Source organism: Vigna unguiculata, chromosome 11, assembly GCF_004118075.2.
Source record: "Vigna unguiculata cultivar IT97K-499-35 chromosome 11, ASM411807v1, whole genome shotgun sequence".
NCBI classification, from domain to species: domain Eukaryota; kingdom Viridiplantae; phylum Streptophyta; class Magnoliopsida; order Fabales; family Fabaceae; genus Vigna; species Vigna unguiculata.
In genome coordinates, this window is record NC_040289.1 from 4238330 (window position 1) to 4258273 (window position 19944).

Sequence of the window (19944 nt, forward strand, 5' to 3'; positions counted from 1 at the left end):
AACATAATCATCTGAAATGGCACTTCTCCTTTCTCTCATAGATATCCGCAAAGGTGCTGGCTCATGAAGCATAGGTTGTTGAGGATCTTGAGTTTGTTCTTCATGAACAACCAAATCATCTTGAGTATGGGGTTCATCAGCAATGTTTTGTGGAGGTTCCAAACTTACTTCATCAAAAGTAATTGTTTGAATCGGTTCTGGAATTATTACCGATTCTTCCTCCAAAACAAATTTTCTAATCTGATTCTTCCCCCCAAACTCAATATCCTCAAAGAATGTAGCAGTCCTTGTCTCAAAAATTGTCTTTAATATGGGATCATAAAATTTATATCCCCTGGGTCTCTCAGAATAACCAATAAAGTAACTACTTACTGTTCGGGAGTCCAATTTCTTTTCATTTGGCTTATAAGGCCTTGCCTCAGCTGGACAACCCCACACATAAGGTGTTTTAGACTAGGCTTTCGCCCAATCCAAAGCTCATAAGGTGTTTTAGTAGCTGCTTTAGTTGGTACTTTATTTAGAATATAAGCTGTCGTCTTTAGTGCCTCTCCCCAGAATGACTCTGGTAAGGTGGAATGACAAATCATACTCCTTACCATATCCTTAAGAGTCTGGTTTCGTCTCTCAGCTACCCCATTCATACTGGGTGATCCCGGCATGGTGGAACAACTCCACACTCCTCTAGGTACCTGGCAAAAGGTCCTGGACGTTGTTCACCTGATCCATCATATCTGCCATAGTACTCACCACCACGGTCAGATCTAACAGACTTAATTCTTTTATTGAGTTGATTTTCAACTTCAGCTTTAAAAGATTTGAACACATCCAAAGACTATGACTTTTCATGTATAAGAAATACGTATGCATATCTTGAGTAATCGTCTATGAATGATATAAAGTATTGTTGACCATTCCAAGAAGGTGTAGGAAATGGCCCACAAATATCCGTATGAATCAACTCTAAGACGTCTGAAGCTCTATATGCACCTAATCTCTTCGCTTTGTTCTGTTTGCCCTTAATGCATTCAACACAAACATCAAAGTTTGTGAAGTCAATGGACTCTAAGATTCCATTTGACACAAGTCGTTCAAATCTATTTTTAGAGATGTGACCTAATCGTTTGTGTCATAATGCTCCTGATTGAGTATTGTCAATTTTACATTTAATACCATGAGATTCTGTATTGAGGGTTTCATTATAGGTGGTCACAGTATCAAGCAAATATAGATTATCATAAGCCAAAAGTGAACCAGTTCCAATAATATTTGAATTAAAAGACAAACTAAATTCATTGTTTCCAAATGAACAAGAATAACCGGATTTGTCCAAATAAGAAATTGAAATTAAGTTTTGTCTAAATGACGGCACAACAAAAGTGTCTTTCAAATCCAAATAAAAACCAGTACATAATATATCCATTTTCCATCTCCACCTATTTGCCATCTCCAACATATATCCATCTTTCAGAATCAGTTGGCTTCTGGTAGTTCATGCAACCCTTCATAGAAACACTGATGTTAATAGTTGCACCTGAGTCTAACCACCAAGTGTTACTAGGTACTGACGCTAAATTGACCTCAGAACAGACCAAAGTAAGAAACATACCTTTCTTTGCACGCCAAGCATGATATTTGTCACATTTCTTATTTACGTGTCCAGTCTTATTGCAAAAGAAACATTTGCTTTCCTGAGATTGTTTCTTTTGTTTTGGACCCTTAGCAGCTTCCTTCTTGGGATCCTTCGATCTCTTTCTTTTGTCCTTAGCCTTTGAGGTGCTTGCAAAATGAGCACTTTTTGTCTTGTCTTGCTTTTGTCTTTCCTCTTCTTGCACACAATATGAAATGAGCTCATTAAGAGACCATTTATCCTTTTGACAGTTATAAGATACTTTAAACTGATTAAACTGTGCAGGAAGAGAAATCAACACCAAATGAATGAGTAAGTCTTCTGAGATTTCAAGCTTTAGTGCCTTGAGTTTGAAGACAATATTAGACATGCTCATAATATATTCCCTGATATTTCCTTTGCCTTGATATTTCATGGAGATCAAGTTCTAAAGAAGAGTACTTGCCTCCGCCTTATCGCTTTTTGCAAAGTGCTTCTCAATCTCAGCAAGGAATTCTTTGGCAGTAGTAACGTCTTCAGAAACAATGCCCTTAAACACCTCTGGGATGCTGCGCCAAATGATCATTATGCTCATGCGGTTTGAGCAATTCCACTTCTCATGATCCCTCCTCTCTTCAGGAGTACTCTCCGCCGTAGGAGTAGAGGGTTCCTCAGTCCTTAACGCAAGATCCAGATCCATGCAACCAAGAATAATTTCAATATTCTCCTTCCAGTCCTTAAAATTTGTTCCATTGAGGATCGAAACAGAATTCACATTGGCAGATACAGAAGCAACTGAAGCAATATATATATATATATATATATATATATATATATAAATATAAAACAAGAGGAATAACTTATTATGCTCACATAATAAAATAAATCATTATAAAAATATTCAAATAATGGTTTAACCCATCCCAAAACACCCAATGCACCATTAATATCAAGTCTTTGGACAGTAATATCAACTGCTAGAGGTATCTATCTCGTTGTAATGATCAAACATTGATAATAAAGCACGTCCAACAACAAACTAATCTTTGGATTAATTTATCATCGACAAAGTAAATTCTTATAATTATCACATGTTTATCATCACAAGTGTGTATGCAATCCGGCCAAATATTAATCTTCCTTTGGGCCGATCAATACTCGCATGAACGTACATAAACACCAACATTTAACATTTTTTCACGAACTATCTACTCAAGAGAGGTCACTTTGGTGACTTCTTGATTCAATTAATTCATTTAAAATATTAAACAAAACCAAAATTTGATTATATATTTATTCCAAAACCAAATATATTTATTTTATATATTAAACAACCAAAAAATATATAAAATAAATAAAATTATTTATATTCTAAAATATAAATCCTTATGTTCAAATGTCTTGAACCCAAAATTCAAAATTAATTAAAATAATTTACTTCAATTAGGGTTTTAAGAAACCCTAGGATTCTCAATTTGGGGTTTTTCTCCCAAAAAACAAATTTGGGATTAAGGGTTTCAGAATTAGGGATTTAGGGTTCTGAATAGAAATTAATTAAATTAACCAAAGACAAACATGAATCAAGTATGGGCGGCTCTGATACCACATGTAAGCATAAACGCAGAATATGATCCTATTATTGATTCTGACATCTTCATGCACATAATCACACTTTTACGCACATAAACGCACATTCATGTACATAAACATAATATAAATCATAATATTGATTCTAATAATCAATCATAAACTCATAAACAATATCTCATACCCATACTGATAATCATGTTGTAAATAGTAAACGGAAGCGTACCTGAATTGGCCATAACGATAATATTAGAGCACTCCTATATGCGTAGTGATCTTCCTCCTGTAGAGCACCTTGATTTTCCTTTGGTGTTCTCTCTTGATGGGGATAGAGGGAAAGGAACAGGAAAAGTATGTTAACTCTGTGTGTACTCTCAGAAGGGAACCACGACCATTTATAAACTGAATTACTTAAGTTTTAGTATTTCTAATTTGGCCCCTCATCAAATTAGAAATTACTAGCTGGTCTCTACACAATATTTATTTTCATGACATATGCCTTTAGCCAAATCTTTAATTTAGTCAGATCACTTTATTATTTGGCTTTATAAATAATGGCCCTAACACATTTAATTATGTGTCATATATATGCATGACCAAAATTACTAACATATCAACGGTGCGGGTAGGGTATACGTATATTTTTTTAATATTCATGGATATATATGGATACGCGCGTGTATTTACAAAAAGAAGTTTAAAATATTTAATAACATATTTTAACTATAAATTCAAATAAAATACAATATATAACATTCATCAATTTCAAACAAAATCCAAAATAACTTATTTAAATAGTGTTGAATAACATTTTATAAAGAAATGAAAATTTCTTAATACCAATTAATTCATTCAAACGTTTGAAGTATTGGTATTAGGAAGAATGTGGTCTGATTAATGTATACTATTATTATACTGTTTGGAAATTTGGTTGGGGTCTGTTTTTAGGTATGCATACTCTTTGTCCCTTTTGTTTTTTGGATCACAAAGTTGTTCTAAATTGTGATCATCTAGTTTTGGATGGTCTTTTGTTTTGATGAAGCCACGATGCTAAGCTATTTCATCTATTTGTCCAAGTTCTGCTTTTTTAAGGATTAGAGCACCCCTGAAGTGCTTTATTTAATTTATTTTATTCTTGCTGATAAAAAAATTCAAAATAAATGTGTTAATATTTTAATATTTTTTATAATTTAAATTAGAGTACAACGGGTACAGATATATATGTACGGTTACTATAATACTCGTACCCGGATCCTGTTAATATGCAGATATAAAAAATACTCCTTATCCACATGTATCTTTTATAATATTTATTTCACACCCATTGTAAATTTTATCCACATATACCCCTCGAATGACAACTCCTCTATGATATTTATATAGATTTTATTGTTTCTCATTCCGTCGCGATTTGTATTTAACTCTTTCTCTTCTAAGTTGATGACAAAAATGAAAATGACCTCCATTGAAATCGATGATAAGAAAATAAACTAAGAGCGTATTCATTTGTAAAACAATTAAACAACTTTAACTACCGTAATATTATATAAAAGCGTTAGTTCTTCTCTTAATATCCGGTGATGTCATCAACTGTTATATATTATATTTGGTTTTGCAATTGAAACGAGGACATTAAAATATCCATAACTTATCGTTAACGCGTTTGCACGTGCCGCTGAAGATTTGGCAAATCAACTTTAATTTAAACAACGCACAAAACCTAAAGCACAGCACAAAAAGTATTTTTATATATATTCATGTGAACAATAAATAAGCAATTATATGTGCATCACAAACGAGCACTATAACATGAAATTTATAAGCACACTCGAAGACATCACTGATTACATGCATATCAGAATTTATTTAATACAAAGGAAGGATCTATGGAAGCATCCTTTCTGTTCAAACACACCCATTATTTCTTTTCTTTTCTTTTTTTTATTCATAAAGTTTTGGAGTTAATTAAGCCTTGAGAAGATGACCATCAATGTCACTGGTGCATTTGTGCACGTACTCGATGTAGCCATAGGGAGGTTCAATTTCTTCATCAACCCTCTCATATTCAATGCTCCATTTGATGATAGCACCACCGTTTTCCTTATCAATTGCTTGAAATATCAGCCTAAACACCTTGAACTTCTGGTCGATCTCTTCACCGAACAGTTTGTAGTAGATTGTTTTGTTTGCTTCATCAACAGATTCAATACTCTCATGACATGTTGTGACTTTACCATCTGTTCTTCCACAAAAAATACAACGAATCATCACGGTTAGAAATTTTCATATTATGTTATAGAATTTTTCTTGAAATTTTGTTAAAAGAATTTTTAAGAAAATACTTTTTTCTGTCATTTTTTCTAAAAAGTTTAATTGGCAGGTAATTCCTTCATAAGTAATTATTTCCTACAAAATTATAAAATTTGCAAGTATTTCTTACAAAATTTGTTGCGAAAAGTGTTTTATACAAAATATTTTGCAAGAAAATTGGTAGCAATTTTTTGCAAATTTTTTTTATAACAAAATTTGTAAGTATTTTCTTCGAAAAAAAATTTTAAAATAAAATTAATAGAAATTATGAGTTTTTTTAATAATGCATTTTATAACAATTATATCAAGAAAAATAATTCATTTATGTATACCATCTTTATATATATATATATATATATATATATATATATATATATATATATTTTGTGTGTGCGCGCATGCGCCGCTTTTTATATAGGAGTTTATTCCATCCAAATCAATAGAAACAAACTTGTTTTCGCACATGGAGTAGGTCTAACAAGATTTACATGACAAAGCATCGATCGTCTCTTTTCTATTTCTATTTACTATTACTGACATAGAAAAAACAAAAGACTCAAGCAAGAAACTAACTACACATGAATAATTAATTTGACGGTAGACGAGCATGATAGATCTAATAAACAACAAATTTTTTAAATTAAATAAATAACAAATTTTGTTAAGATATATTTTAACTTAAGATTTTCGTATTATATTAAAAAGTAAAATTTTTAACACGATCCTTCAAAATCAACTGATAAAGTAAGGTATGCAGTTACACGTATAGTGTAAATTAGTATTATCTCCAAGAATATGTATGTATATATATTAGAAGTTGAATTACCTATGACATAAGTCCAGTGCTTGATGGACTCATTGTGATGCCAGTCTTCACCATGGTGCAGCTTGGTGCCATGAACTCTGTCAGCAAGGTTTTGAACATGATGGAGTTGCGTTGCGAAGAGGTTGTACCATTTTTCAGCAGTTGCATGAACACCAATTTCAGTGCTGATTTTGCCCAAAAGAGTCATGGTGAAGAAGAAAGAAGCAAGTAATAGATGCAAGAATTGGAAAGAAGAAGATGAGAAAGATGGTGAGAATAAAGATGCCACTATCCTACTTATATAGAACTCAATTTGCCCAATTCTCAACTAATTCAATTGTGGGGTCTCTCTACCCTACAATAAAGGTAAATGGCTAATATTTCTTCTTTAAAATATAAATTCAATTCAGTTACTCACTTTTTTTCTTCTTTTTTTATTTATCAACTGGTGTGAAATTTTAATATGAAACCTATTACCATATTCTCAATTATATAGTCTTAAAGCAAAGATTGATAATATAATATGTAAAATGTCAAACTAACAATAAGACACGGAGAACATAACATGAAGTAATAAATAATTAATTTCAATATAAACGAGGAGGAACTTTTAAAATATGTAATTGAAATAAAAGAAAAAAAAATTAATATGCTCTTGTTAAAGTCATCAATTATTGAATCAGTTCCAATGGCCTTGTTTTATTTAGTGTTTATTTTATGTTGATTGATAACACGTCTCTTCAATTAGTATTGTCGGTTTTAGGAGGAAAAAAACTTGACAAGATGTCATAAAATAACATGCATTATTATTACGCATTCTATTTTATATTGTTTGTATTCACATGATTCATAGGATTCTTTAAAAAAAGTATTTGTTTGAATACTGGAGCAATATTTCCTTCTTAAAAATAAAATTATTTCGGCGGATAATAATTACAACGACTACCTATTATTATTGGTTACTCTAAATCTTCATACATTTTATTACGAATATCTTTTGTCGTGCTATATGTATTATTAATAGAGGTATATACTCATAGTATAGCTATTATAAGTCCACGCTACATGAAATATCTTATAAGTCAAAAGTTTATAAATAGAAAAAATAATTATTTCAATTTTATTTTATAAAAATTATTCTTTTTGTTTAACTTATTCTCTATTTTTTTTATATTTTTAAGAGATCCGTTTATCCTATAAAATATATGACTTTGGCATAATGATAGTAAGCACAGATAAGGATATCAAATTTTTTTTTACAATAAATCATTATTATAAATTTTTGTATTTCGTGACATTTTTCTTGTAAATTTGTTAAAAATATTTACAAAAAATATTTTATTATTTTTTAAAAATTTTAATTGATAGATAATTTTTTTGTGGATAATTATTTTCTATAAAATTATAAAATATTTAAGTATTTCCAACAAAATTTTCTGTAAAAACTGTTTTATACAAAATATTTCGCAAAAAAAGTTAGTGACAATTTCATGCAAATTATTTTTAATAACAAAATTCGTAAGTATTTCCTGCGACAAAATTTTCAAATCAAAATCAGCAAGAAATATGTGCCTTTTTTAACAGTGAATTTACTTGTATTCTCATTTTCTTTGTTTGATTATATGTATTGTGGTTTGCATATGCATAGGAATAGTTGCTTTTATGTGGGGTTTGATAGAAAATTGTGAATCTTAACTTTAGTTTATTATCATGGTCTTCTTTGAATAGGTTTTAGATTATTGTAAGAAAATAGGACTTGTTGTTTGGATTAACTACTATATTAGGTAAGGAGAATTATAAGTAAATTTTGGTAGCACCTTAAAATAAAATAGAAGAGCTACACTATAAATAGGGATGGTAGTGTGTTGGGTGGGTGAGATTTCACTTTTCCATTCTCCTTCCTTAACTAAAAATTCATCTACATTCTCATTCAATATGAGATCAAAAGTCTTGCTATTCAATATATTAATTAAATAATATTTTTTGAAAAATGACAAAAAAAAATATATTATCGAAGGATAAACATTTTTTTTTTCAATATCAAACATAAAAATATTATAATTATATACATCTCAAATTAAAATATTAAATTAAATAAATATTAAATAATTATAAAAAACTACATGAAATATGTCTTATTAAGTTTAGAGACTAAATTAAAAATATTTTATTCATTTAATACGAGAACGGTTTTAGTAACGAGGAATCAATATAAAATTTATAACTATACAGAGAAATAGAATACATATATTTAGTACTTTTTAAATTTAAAATTATTCATAATAAAAAAATTATTTTTTTAGTTTTATTATTTATTAATTATTTTTTTTTTAATTCAAATAATTAGTCATGATAAAAGAACTAGGGAAAGTACAAACACTATCGTGCTTTTGTATTTGTATTTTTTAATTTTTATATAAATTTAAATTAAAATTAATAATATTTACTTTCAAAATATATAATTAAATTTTAAAATAGTTGTTAAATAAAATTGCTGTTAAAAAAAAGAGGTTTTTAAACAATAAGTAAAATTGAAAAAATAAAATATGTACATAAAATAGGTTTTAGTGAAAATAACCGTTAAAAACAAAAGCAAATTTTAGAATAACAGTTAAAAGTAAAATATTTATAAAATAATTAATTTTTAAAATAATAATTAAAGATAAAAATAAAAAAATAAAATGTGAACACAGAAGAGATCATCTCTTCATATATTGTTATAGATTATTTACTCATTTATATCTTAGTAACTATTTTTTAAATTTAAATAATTACACATAATAAAAACTTTGTTTATTACTTATAATATATCTTTTATTTGAATAATTAAAATTTATTTTATCTATAACTATATACACATTTTACTTTTTTGTCCTTTTAATTACTACTTTTAAAATTTAAATAATTTATAAATAGTTAAAAAATACATATACACATACGTGATAGTGTGATCGTGCCTATGTTTACACCAATGGAAATAACACCTAAAAATAGAGTTTGTGTTTTTGATGTTCATATCAGAAGACAACACAAACAAACTCACCAGATAAACCTAAAGATGCCTTTTATATTTTTATAAAAATATTTTTAAATTTTATCAACTAGTTTCATTAATGTTTATAAATTTAATAAATGTTTTGGTACTCATGAAATTTTATTTGGTATTCTAATCTAAGATATAAATAATTATAATTTATTTCAAAGTATTTGATATTGAAGAAACAATCATTCTTCTAATATTGAATATTTGATAATATTATGTTTTCTTTACCATAATTTTTTATTATTTTATAAAAATTAATTAAAATTAATATTGAAATAGTAAGAAAACGGATACGAATATGATTATGAGATTATATCCGTTATCCGGTGGGAACAGAGATGAGACCAAAGTTTTATACTCATTGAGTTTGAATATGAGAATGAGATGAATCTTTTCTATGAGGATGAATGAGATAGCGAAATTCGTCCCCACCATGTCCCGTTGTCATCCCTAGATAAACCAGACTCCTAAAAATATCATCATTATTGATGTTTTGGATTCATAATTTAAGTGTAAATAATATTAAATAAAAATATGTTACAAAACTTACGAAGATCAGGCCAATATTAATTTTCATTCTTAATGACAATAATATAAATATGTTAGATCTTACATATGAAATTGCTATGTAGGATCATGTTGTACCCTTTTCTTTATATATTTTTTTGTAAACGCTTTATAAAAATATTTTGGGTTTATATCATTGTCCGTTAACTAATTATTTCACTAAAAATATTATGTTGTCTTGCTAATTATACCTTGACTAAATCAAATTTTCCTAAAATTATATTTGCAAGTTAAATATGACATCAAGTAGGGAAGATATTCTCCTAAGAAATTCTTATAATTTTGCAAATCCATAATTGTGAAGATCGCGTATCTCTTGATGTAACACATGTCTCTTTCCCAGTGAGGTGTTGAACGGATAATTTTACAATATTGAGTACTTGATGCATTGCTTTAGTTAAATTAATGATTATAATTCTATTGTTAAGTTTCAGTATCTGCATTAGAAAGATGTTAAGTTTTAATTATTATGTAAGCACTTAGTTAATTGTTTGGAAGTAAAAGTGGTATAATAACGGATAGATTATGAATATTTTATTATTTAATTATAAAAATTTTAATTAAGAAAAAAAAGTTAACTATTCAAGTTTCAATTAAAATCATCATTATGTTTCTAAAATGTTTTTTCTTTATATTCTTTTTGTTTTTTCTGTATATACTATTCATTGTGAGATTAGAGTCTAATCCAAGCATCATGGATCGAGAAGACAATGGGTGGGTGGAAACAAGTTCCATCATCATATATATTCAACTTGAACACAAATTTTAAGAGGTCAAAAAAAAAAAAAAATATATATATATATATTATTTTTTTAATTAATTTTTTTATATTTCTTTACATTATTTTTTCTTTTCAAAATAAACACATGATAATATAATCCAAAACATATAATATATATATATATATATATATATATATATATATATATATATGAAAGTGTAACACAAAGTTTATCGTAAACATTAATATATTAAATAAAGTAAAAGTTGTCTTTATTAGATTGTTCATTTACGCTCTTTCAATACCTTAAAATCTTCAATCATTTAATCAGAGCTAAAACTTGCTGTAATATCCCTTTTAATATAGATGATCATAGTGTTGACTAAAAGTTCAGCCTCCGTCTTATGTAGGAAAAGATAAAATTATGAATACCTCATATTAGATCTCAAAACCAAAATTCAATATTTTAAGAAAATTAACAATTTCTAAATGATCATCTTCCTTCATCTTAAAATTAATTTTTAATATTATTGTTCCGTTACTTAACTTCAAATCCTAAAATAGCTTTAATTACACTCCTCCATCTTATCGTGGAGTAATTTGTTTTTGAAAATAATAAGATGTTGATGATCAAAATTGAGATAGAAAGAGGACAAGAGTAGGAGATGGAGGTACAAAAGAGAGAGAAATCAAATAAAAAATAAATAAGCAAAACTTGATTTTTAAATTTTAAAAAAGTTTTTTTAAACTAAATTCATATAAATAATATAATAATATAAATGTTTTTTAACACATATATAGAAAATAATAAAAAAAACGTTGGGGGAGTCGTGGCTCCCCTGCCACAGCAAAGGTCCGTCTCCACACATACTCATTCTAAAAAAAATTCATTTACATTATCATATCAATATCTAACAAGTATAACATTTTTATATCATCATAATCCCCACCGAATAATGGATATATAATTGTATCCATTTTTTTATTATTTTAAAATCAATTAATAATTTTTTTATAAAAATATAAAAAATTATGACAAAAGAAACACAATATTATCAAATATTCAATATAACCATATTATCAAATATTCAATATAAAAAAGATGTATTCTTGTTTCTTTAATATCAAATATTTAGAAAAAAATTATAATTATATACATTTCGAATTGGAGTATGAAATAAATTTTTCTCAGAACCAAAATATTTACTAAGTTTGCTAACTTTAATGAAATAAAGTTGATAAAATAAAAAAAAATTATAAAAAATAAGTATTCAAGTTTGAAAATGTTTCTTTACATCCCTTTCTCTAAATTCAATTAACTCTTTTTTTATATACAAATAAAGATTATAATTAGGGATGACAACAGGTCGGGTCGGGCACGGATAGTGCCTACCCGCAATCCGACCCGCAAAAAAAAAATTCGTCTGATACCCGCCTATTTATCCGGCCAGGTATCCGCTTAAAAAATATTCGCAGATATTTTTAAAACCCGCGGGTACACGTGGATACCCGATACCCGCAAATATTTTAAAAAAAATTTATAAATTTTTTAATATAAAATTATAAAAATAAAATATAAATAAAATAAAATTATAATTATAATTAAATTTGACATAATAAAATATATTTTTAATTTTAATTAAATTTAACTTAATAAAATATAAATTAAATTTTAATTTTAATTTTTTGCAGGTAACGGGTACCTGCAAGTACGGATAGTATGATACCCGTACCCGACCTATTTATAAGCGGGTATTAAAATACCCGCTACCCGCGGGTAGTAACTATCCGCTGCGTATTTTATCCGCGGATATCCGCGGACGTAGGTATTTTTGCCATCCCTAATTATAATACACCAGTTGAACAAAATCGCAAATAGAACAAAGATTAAACTAATAATCATTGAAATTTAGCATAGATATTTCATTTTTTGAACTTTAATCTTTGTTGGCTCGATATACATAAGATTCATGACAATGATATTAATTTATTATATTATAGTTAGGGGTGTCAAAACGGGCCAGCCTAACCCGTTTTAACCTGCCTCATTTTTGGCCCGTTATAAACGGGCCGGGCCGGGCTGATCCGTAAGTGGAAAACGGGTTCGTTTATTCAACCCGACCTGCGGGCTGGCCCATGGGCCAGCTTTGACTTTTTTTAAAAAAAATTGGAGGTCCAAAAATCTTTGTCTTAGTTTTTATCAAATCATTTTTTTCATCAATTATTTGTGTTAACAATGTTGATTTTAATCATTGTAATGACAAAATCTGAGATAGTAATAAAGATATGAAAATGTTGTAAAATATGGAAATTTTTACCACAAAAAAAAAACTTGAAAATAGTTCTACCCAATATTTAGTGTAGGAAAAATATTACAATCATTTAATAAATATGTAAAACTTAAGAAGATTAATACCTGCAAAAGCAAAAAACAAAACAAAACAAAACTTTTGTTATGATTGTTGGTTAGTGTAGATAAAATACTAAAAAACTTATACTTGAAGTGAATGTTGTAGTTGTGTACATATATAACTCCAAATGAAACGTGTTTCTAAATTTAATTGGCGTAAATGAATATCTATGACATTTTTTGCACTTTAGCAGAAAGTGTTCTTTCTCAGTTTGAACCACATGTTGCATGTGTACTTCTTTTTTAACTTAGAAGGCCCACGGGTTGGCCTGCAGATTGACCCGCGGGTTTGCCCATCAGGTTGACGGGCTAGAGGGGTCAGTTTGGTACAAGTTGACAGGTTCTGTTTTCTAACCTGACCCACTTTTTTTTGGCAGGTCAACGGGTCGAGCCGTCGGACCTGACCCATTTTGACACTCCTAATTATAGTAAATAATATATCTTTATATAATTGCGATGATAAAATTATATTTACGAAATAAATTAGAAAATAAAAATAGTTCCAATAAAAATTACCAAAACAATATTTTATATGATAAAAATAAATAACAAATAAAAATACTAAAAAAAATAAAATTGATTAAATGTGTGTAAAAAAAAACAATTTGATACACAATTCAATAAAATCAAACAAATGAAAAAAAATATATAATTAAGGACCGATAAAATGAAAAGTACCTTAAAAATTTAGGAAACTTTTTTCAAAGTAGCTGAATAGTTAAAAGATGATGATAGTTACTTTAACAAAATAAAAGTTCTTCGTATGAAACTAAAACTAAGATCAAATAGATTAAAAAAGATAAATTTTCTATATTATCTATTAAATAAAAGATTTATGTGTTTGAACATTTGAAATTAATAGTTAAAATTTTTTAAGTAAAAAAAATAAAAATATTAAAAATGAGTAGAAATATTTAAATTTGAGAGATAAAAGTATTTGATTTACTGTAATTAATAATAAATCATTTGAATATAATCATATAAAGATTATGGTAAGAGAAAATTATCTCTGAGATGCAAATAAATTACATAAATATAAAACAAATAAGACAAATAAAAAGAAAGTATATATATATATATATATATATATATATATATATATATTAGGAATCTGAGTATAGATATAAATTTTATATCGAATAAAAATAAAAATATCAAACACCTTATAAGTGTGAAAATTTATAAATTTATTATCTTATTCTAAGTCAGAAGTGGTTTTAATATTCTATGTGGAAATTGAACTCATCTTTCACGTAAATCCATTATTTCAGCATGTTCTGGTATCATGCGGTGTAAGGAAATTTTTCTCATTTTTCTTGGAGATTTGGACAAGTTCTACCTATCACCACCGCCCGACACAAAATACTTTTCTCTTACCCAAGATAACAAAAAAGTCATAGTATGTCGGTTAATAAAATCATAGTATGTAATAAAATTGAATTTTATTATAAAATTTTTACTTCCGATAATTATAGTGATAATCGATATAAAAAAATAATCGACATAATTTCATCACAAACTCAAACATTTATATTCAATCAACTCACGAACCCCTGCGAAAAACCAAATAAATCTTGTGAGTACAACACTTTCATAAATCATCTACCATAAAGTACAATCAAATCTTAACAAGTTTTGATTACGGGATAAGGTTTGTATATTCATGTTTAAACTTTCAACTCCACTACTCTCACAACAAAACTAAGCATCTATATATAAAATGACTCTAATCATTCATCTCAACACACCCTTATGATTTTGAGTTAACAAAAATTCATCTTTACTCTAAGAATCACATATAAGAAGAGTGTATATGGGTTAGGTAACCCAATTCATTAATTTAATTTGTTTTTATCGATAAAAAAAACTACATATAAGACCTCTAATATCCTTACGTACAAAACGTTCCAGAATCGAAAAATAAGCAAAGAGAAACTTAATCTAGAATAAATTTTAATAAGACAAATTTGTGTTGTCCCTGGATCCAAAGCATTAGGCAAAAATCTATTTTTGATCATGTACATAATGACAAAATATACATGCCATGAATGTCTCCCAATGTATAGGATAGAAGTTAAGATATGCCTAGTATACAACACCAAACAAAAATCCATTAGAATCATCTTAACATCTTAACATGTGTATAAACCATTATGAACAAATATGATGCGAAAGTTTAAAAATATCTGAAATATTATTAGAAATTTTCATATTACATGAAATTTTTTTTGCAAATTTGTTAAAAAAATTTGCAAGAAAAAACTTTTTTCTATCATTTTTTCTAAGAATTTTAATTGGCAGGTAATTCTTTCGTGAATAATCATTTCCTACAAAATTATAAAATTTGCAAATATTTCATACAAAATTTGTTGCGAAAAGTGTTTTATACAAAATATTTTACAAAACAATTGATAGCAATTTCTTGCAAATTTTTTTCCTTAACAAAATTTGTAAGTATTTCCTATGAAAAAATTTTCAAAACAAAATTGGTAGGAAATATGAGTTTTTTTAATAGTGAAAACTATCAAGTTATTTCATTAGATAAATAAGCTAATAGATTTTAAGGCTAATCTATTAGGTTGTTAATAGAATCAATTAAATGTATCAGAACAGGACTTTGATCATTAAAACTGGTTTCTCTGACTTCACAAATGAAAAAGAAAAAAAACTCATTGTGCAAAAAGATTATGTGAAAGCTTTCTTGGAGCACAGTGAAGGAAACAAGTAGATTTGCTCAAGATCCTTCAAAATTGAAGTGAATCAAATGGATCTTGACTTAGTAAGTTGATATGAGATTGAACATGTGTATTCAATCTAGTTATTGTTGTTAAAATTCTTATTTGTTATCTGAAAAATCATTTTGTTTTTTATTGTGTTAACAAGTTTTCTTCTAAAAACAGATTTTAAAATAAATCAAATCTAATTAAACTTTAAATACTAATTCACCCCCTTTTAGTATGAGAAAATTGACCATACCATTTTAATAATTTGCTCTCTTCTTCCCGAGGATCTCTACAAAATGATAAAAAAACCCTTCAATAATATAGAGAGAAGAAGAAGAATAAAATAAAGAAAAAATGTTTTAGAACGGTAATAATATTTATAAATGAAGTTGAATAGTTAATTTTTTTTTCTATTTATAAATTTCACAATTAAACGATCAAATATTTATACTTCATTCGATTATACCACCTTCAATTAAACAAATCCTTACATTAACTAATTGTATTTAGCCGCTGTAAAAATAAAAGTTTCTTTTCTTATTTTATTTTATCAGCACAAATAAAAAAGTAATGTTAGAAAGAGGTATACTTTTCTTTAAAAATTTAAAATATGAAAATGAATAAATGCGAGCCACATGCAAACTTGACGTTTATGAAACCATTCATCAATGTGAATGTGACATTTTGAATAAAAAAAAACAATTTGAATTTACATTAAAAAAATTGACACCAATGGGTAAGTTAAAATGGTTTTGGACACCATTTGTTTCTCTATATATAACAACAAATCGACAAGTAACTCTAAAATAAGATTTTGAAGACTTATTAAGTAGCATGCTCGTATTTCATAGTACAGTGTTTGGTTGACATTATCGTAAAATGAGAAAAGTGAGGCATGTGGCATGTGGTGGATCGAAGACATTGAGTTAGTTAGTTGATGGTTGTTTGTAGGGGGCTATTACAAAGTTGGACATGACTACAATCTAATGTTTCAACATCCACCTTATAATCACTCTAATTTTTACGCGTGGAATAAGTGTCTTCTCTACATTAAATTAAAACTATTCACGCCTCTTAATTTAATTATAGTCACATATATATTATCCACTTATTCAACCGTAATTTAAATAAATATTAAAAAGAAATAAAATTAATATTCATTTAAGTTACACTACTTTCAAATAAGGTCATGCTAAATATTATAATAAACTTTGACATTTCACGTATGTTAATTGATACTCCAAAGTCTTTGAAAATTTATTAAAAAGAAAAAAAAAAATACAGAGTATGGAAGATCACATCAACCCATGATAAAAATCACATTATGAAAATTTTAAATAAATACATCAGGTAAATGTTAAACCAATTATATTATTCTTTATGAATTAATGTTAAATTAGTTAATTTAGCAGCATAACGATTTTTCTTGTGAAACATGACAAAATTTGAACTACATATATATGCTTACAAAAATGCAAGCACCGATCGATGTCATTTTTCTTTAAGACTCCAAAACTTGTTAATCCAAAAGCCAATGATAGACTAAATAATACTGACTCTCCAACAAAAACCTCTGAAAGTTCTACCTCTAAGGATGATGCAAAGGTGAAAAACTATCCACATATTCAACTTGATTTCTTCTAAAAATACTAGTGCATAAAGTCAAACTAGGACAACTCTTAGTTGCACCACCAATATGCACCTTAAGCTAATTAGCAGATGAAATTTGCATATTAAATCCATAAATGTAACCATACCCTCCCTAGTTTGAATATTGAAAAATTCCATTACCAAAAAATTAGAGACAATATTACATATATGCTTATTAGATTTATACATAGTCCTAGACACTTGCTTCTTATTAATTTGAAAAATAGCATAAGGAAAAGCAATGAGAATCCTGAAATCTACTATGATTTCTCATCTTCCAAATCATCCAACTAACCAACGATAACCACTTTAATCACAATAAGCAAATGACTACAAGAAGACTTCATAAATTCAAGAACCATATCCAAGGAAGAAAGTGCAAAATCCTGAAAAAATTTATTTGACCATTTCCGCAACTGCATAACAATAGAACAATGAAAAAGTAAATGAGAAAAAAATAAATCAATATAATTTCCATACAAAGAACACATAGAGCATGAAACCGTTCATTTTTTAACCACCAAATCAATAAGTAAATGACCATACAACTTCAAAGAACCAATGTTTTAAGTAATAGCACATCATCCAATCAAATCAAGTTATCTAAATCCACACATTCCATACCAAAAGAGTAATAATATATATATATATATATATATATATATATATATATATATATATTAACAATAAATAAAATTATGATGAGATGGATTAACACTAAAGTTAAATAATTATTAATAATAGATTATATTAACATTAATTAAACTGACATTAATTAAAGACATATAAATATTAAAATTATTAATACTGATTTAACTAACACTAATTCTAATAAATATTTTAAATTAAATTAAATTATATTGATATGTAGAGATTAACCGTAAATTAAATATTTTATTTTTAAAAATATATTAATAAAAGAAAATAATAAAGGATACTCCAACACTTTTTTTATTAGTAATTAACTAATATATAAATAAAAGAATGAGGTATTATGGATGTCTAAACCCATGTATAATACCAATAAAAACAAAGGAGATGAAAAAATGAAACCTATGAATATTATATTTCCTTTTCAACATACAAAACCCACAAACAACAGTCAAATCCTGCACAAGACAAAACACAAATGAAATGTATGTTATGATATTTACATAATCAAAATATTACAAAGAATCTATGCATACAATTGTATCCTAGGGTCATCTCCCACAAAGATAGATCTAACATTATATATATATAACATACAATAGATTTGCAAAAAAACTGAGGACCAACAAACTATCGTAAATCATCCTTTTCCACTAGAGTTAGCAAAAGATAATTTCTTTTTCAGAGTAACTTGTTTCTGATAATTTCAAGAGATAGCTATCTCTTTTGCAAAAATTTTGCCTAAAAACCTTAACAAGAAAACAACACATAGCATAGGTGATGACAATAAGAGGTTAGATTGAAAGATAATAACACTATAGCATATGAGACCCTTATTTTTATCTCACTTCTTAACTAATGTGGGACAGATTGAATACATGATTTTGGACATAGACACCAATCAGAGTATGAAAAATTTGCCTTTGATATTTTGTTTCTCAACCATGTCCGAGTTTTCAACTATGCTATCCGAAAAATTTTCTCACCATTCCTTTGGCTGTTTTTAAATACAATGAAATTCCTATGGTCCCATATACTTCTAATCATAGCCACCCACATCACCTTCCATAACTTATTTCCTTTTACATTCAAACTAGACATATAAAATTGATCAAAATGTTGTAAAGTTTAATTATGCTGTGTTGTGTTGTTAATGCTATAAACCATTTAAAGCAAAGATTTCAAACAAAGTTAAATATCATACACTCAAAGAAAAAATGTTGAACTTTACAGACCCATAAATTATAAGATAATTGCATCATTTTTTATCTTAATTATCTTTTGTGCTACACAATTCAAACCCACTCGCCAAACAAAATGTAATGCATTATGGATCGCTTTTAATTCCCAAATTATTTTGAAAAAATCAATTTGTTCCCAATTACAGTTATTTAGTATAATATTATAAGCTGAAATAAATAAACAAAAATTACAGATAACAAAAGTAAGATGTGTGCACTGTAAAAGCAAAAGGAGAGAGATAAAGTCAAAAGAGATTTATAGAGCAAAAACACAAAAACAAATTTGAGAGCCTAAATATTTATATCAAATACATTAAATTTAATTAAAATTTAATGTTTTAATATAGAATTAACTTAACCGATTTTATATTTATTGATTATATAATCTAGATTATTAGTTTGTAAATTGGTAATATTATTGTATATTAAGATTTGAAGATTTGAAAAAAAATATTTAACTTGAACCGGTTTCAAATTAATGTGATAATCAAATTTCATCATGATAAAATATTTAAAGTAAGATAAAATAATTTCTACTGTTCGCACATTTGCTTGATGTACGTTGATTATGTCCCATGAAAAATGAAACATCGTTGAAATATAGCAATAACAAGTGGGTATTCTAATTAA

The 19944-nt window shown here is 27.1% G+C and overlaps 1 protein-coding gene across 1 annotated transcript; it reads right to left on the reverse strand.

Annotated features, from left to right (window-relative positions):
• Window positions 1–4935: 4935 nt before the first annotated feature.
• Window positions 4936–6603, reverse strand: LOC114168257 (MLP-like protein 28). The gene is made up of 2 exons (XM_028053008.1): window positions 6330–6603; window positions 4936–5430 (listed from the first exon to the last, which is right to left on the reverse strand). Exons 1-2 carry the CDS (start codon window positions 6514–6516, stop codon window positions 5159–5161), a joined length of 459 nt encoding a protein of 152 aa, XP_027908809.1. The 5' UTR covers window positions 6517–6603; the 3' UTR covers window positions 4936–5158.
• Window positions 6604–19944: the final 13341 nt, after the last annotated feature.

Bases quoted from the DNA above. Each gene is read 5' to 3' on its own strand.
- LOC114168257 (XM_028053008.1), bottom strand. From the start codon at position 6,516: ATGACTCTTTTGGGCAAAATCAGCACTGAAATTGGTGTTCATGCAACT. The intron at 5,431-6,329 runs GTAATTCAACTT...GTGGAAGAACAG, and splicing joins GCACTGGACTTATGTCATAG to ATGGTAAAGTCACAACATGT.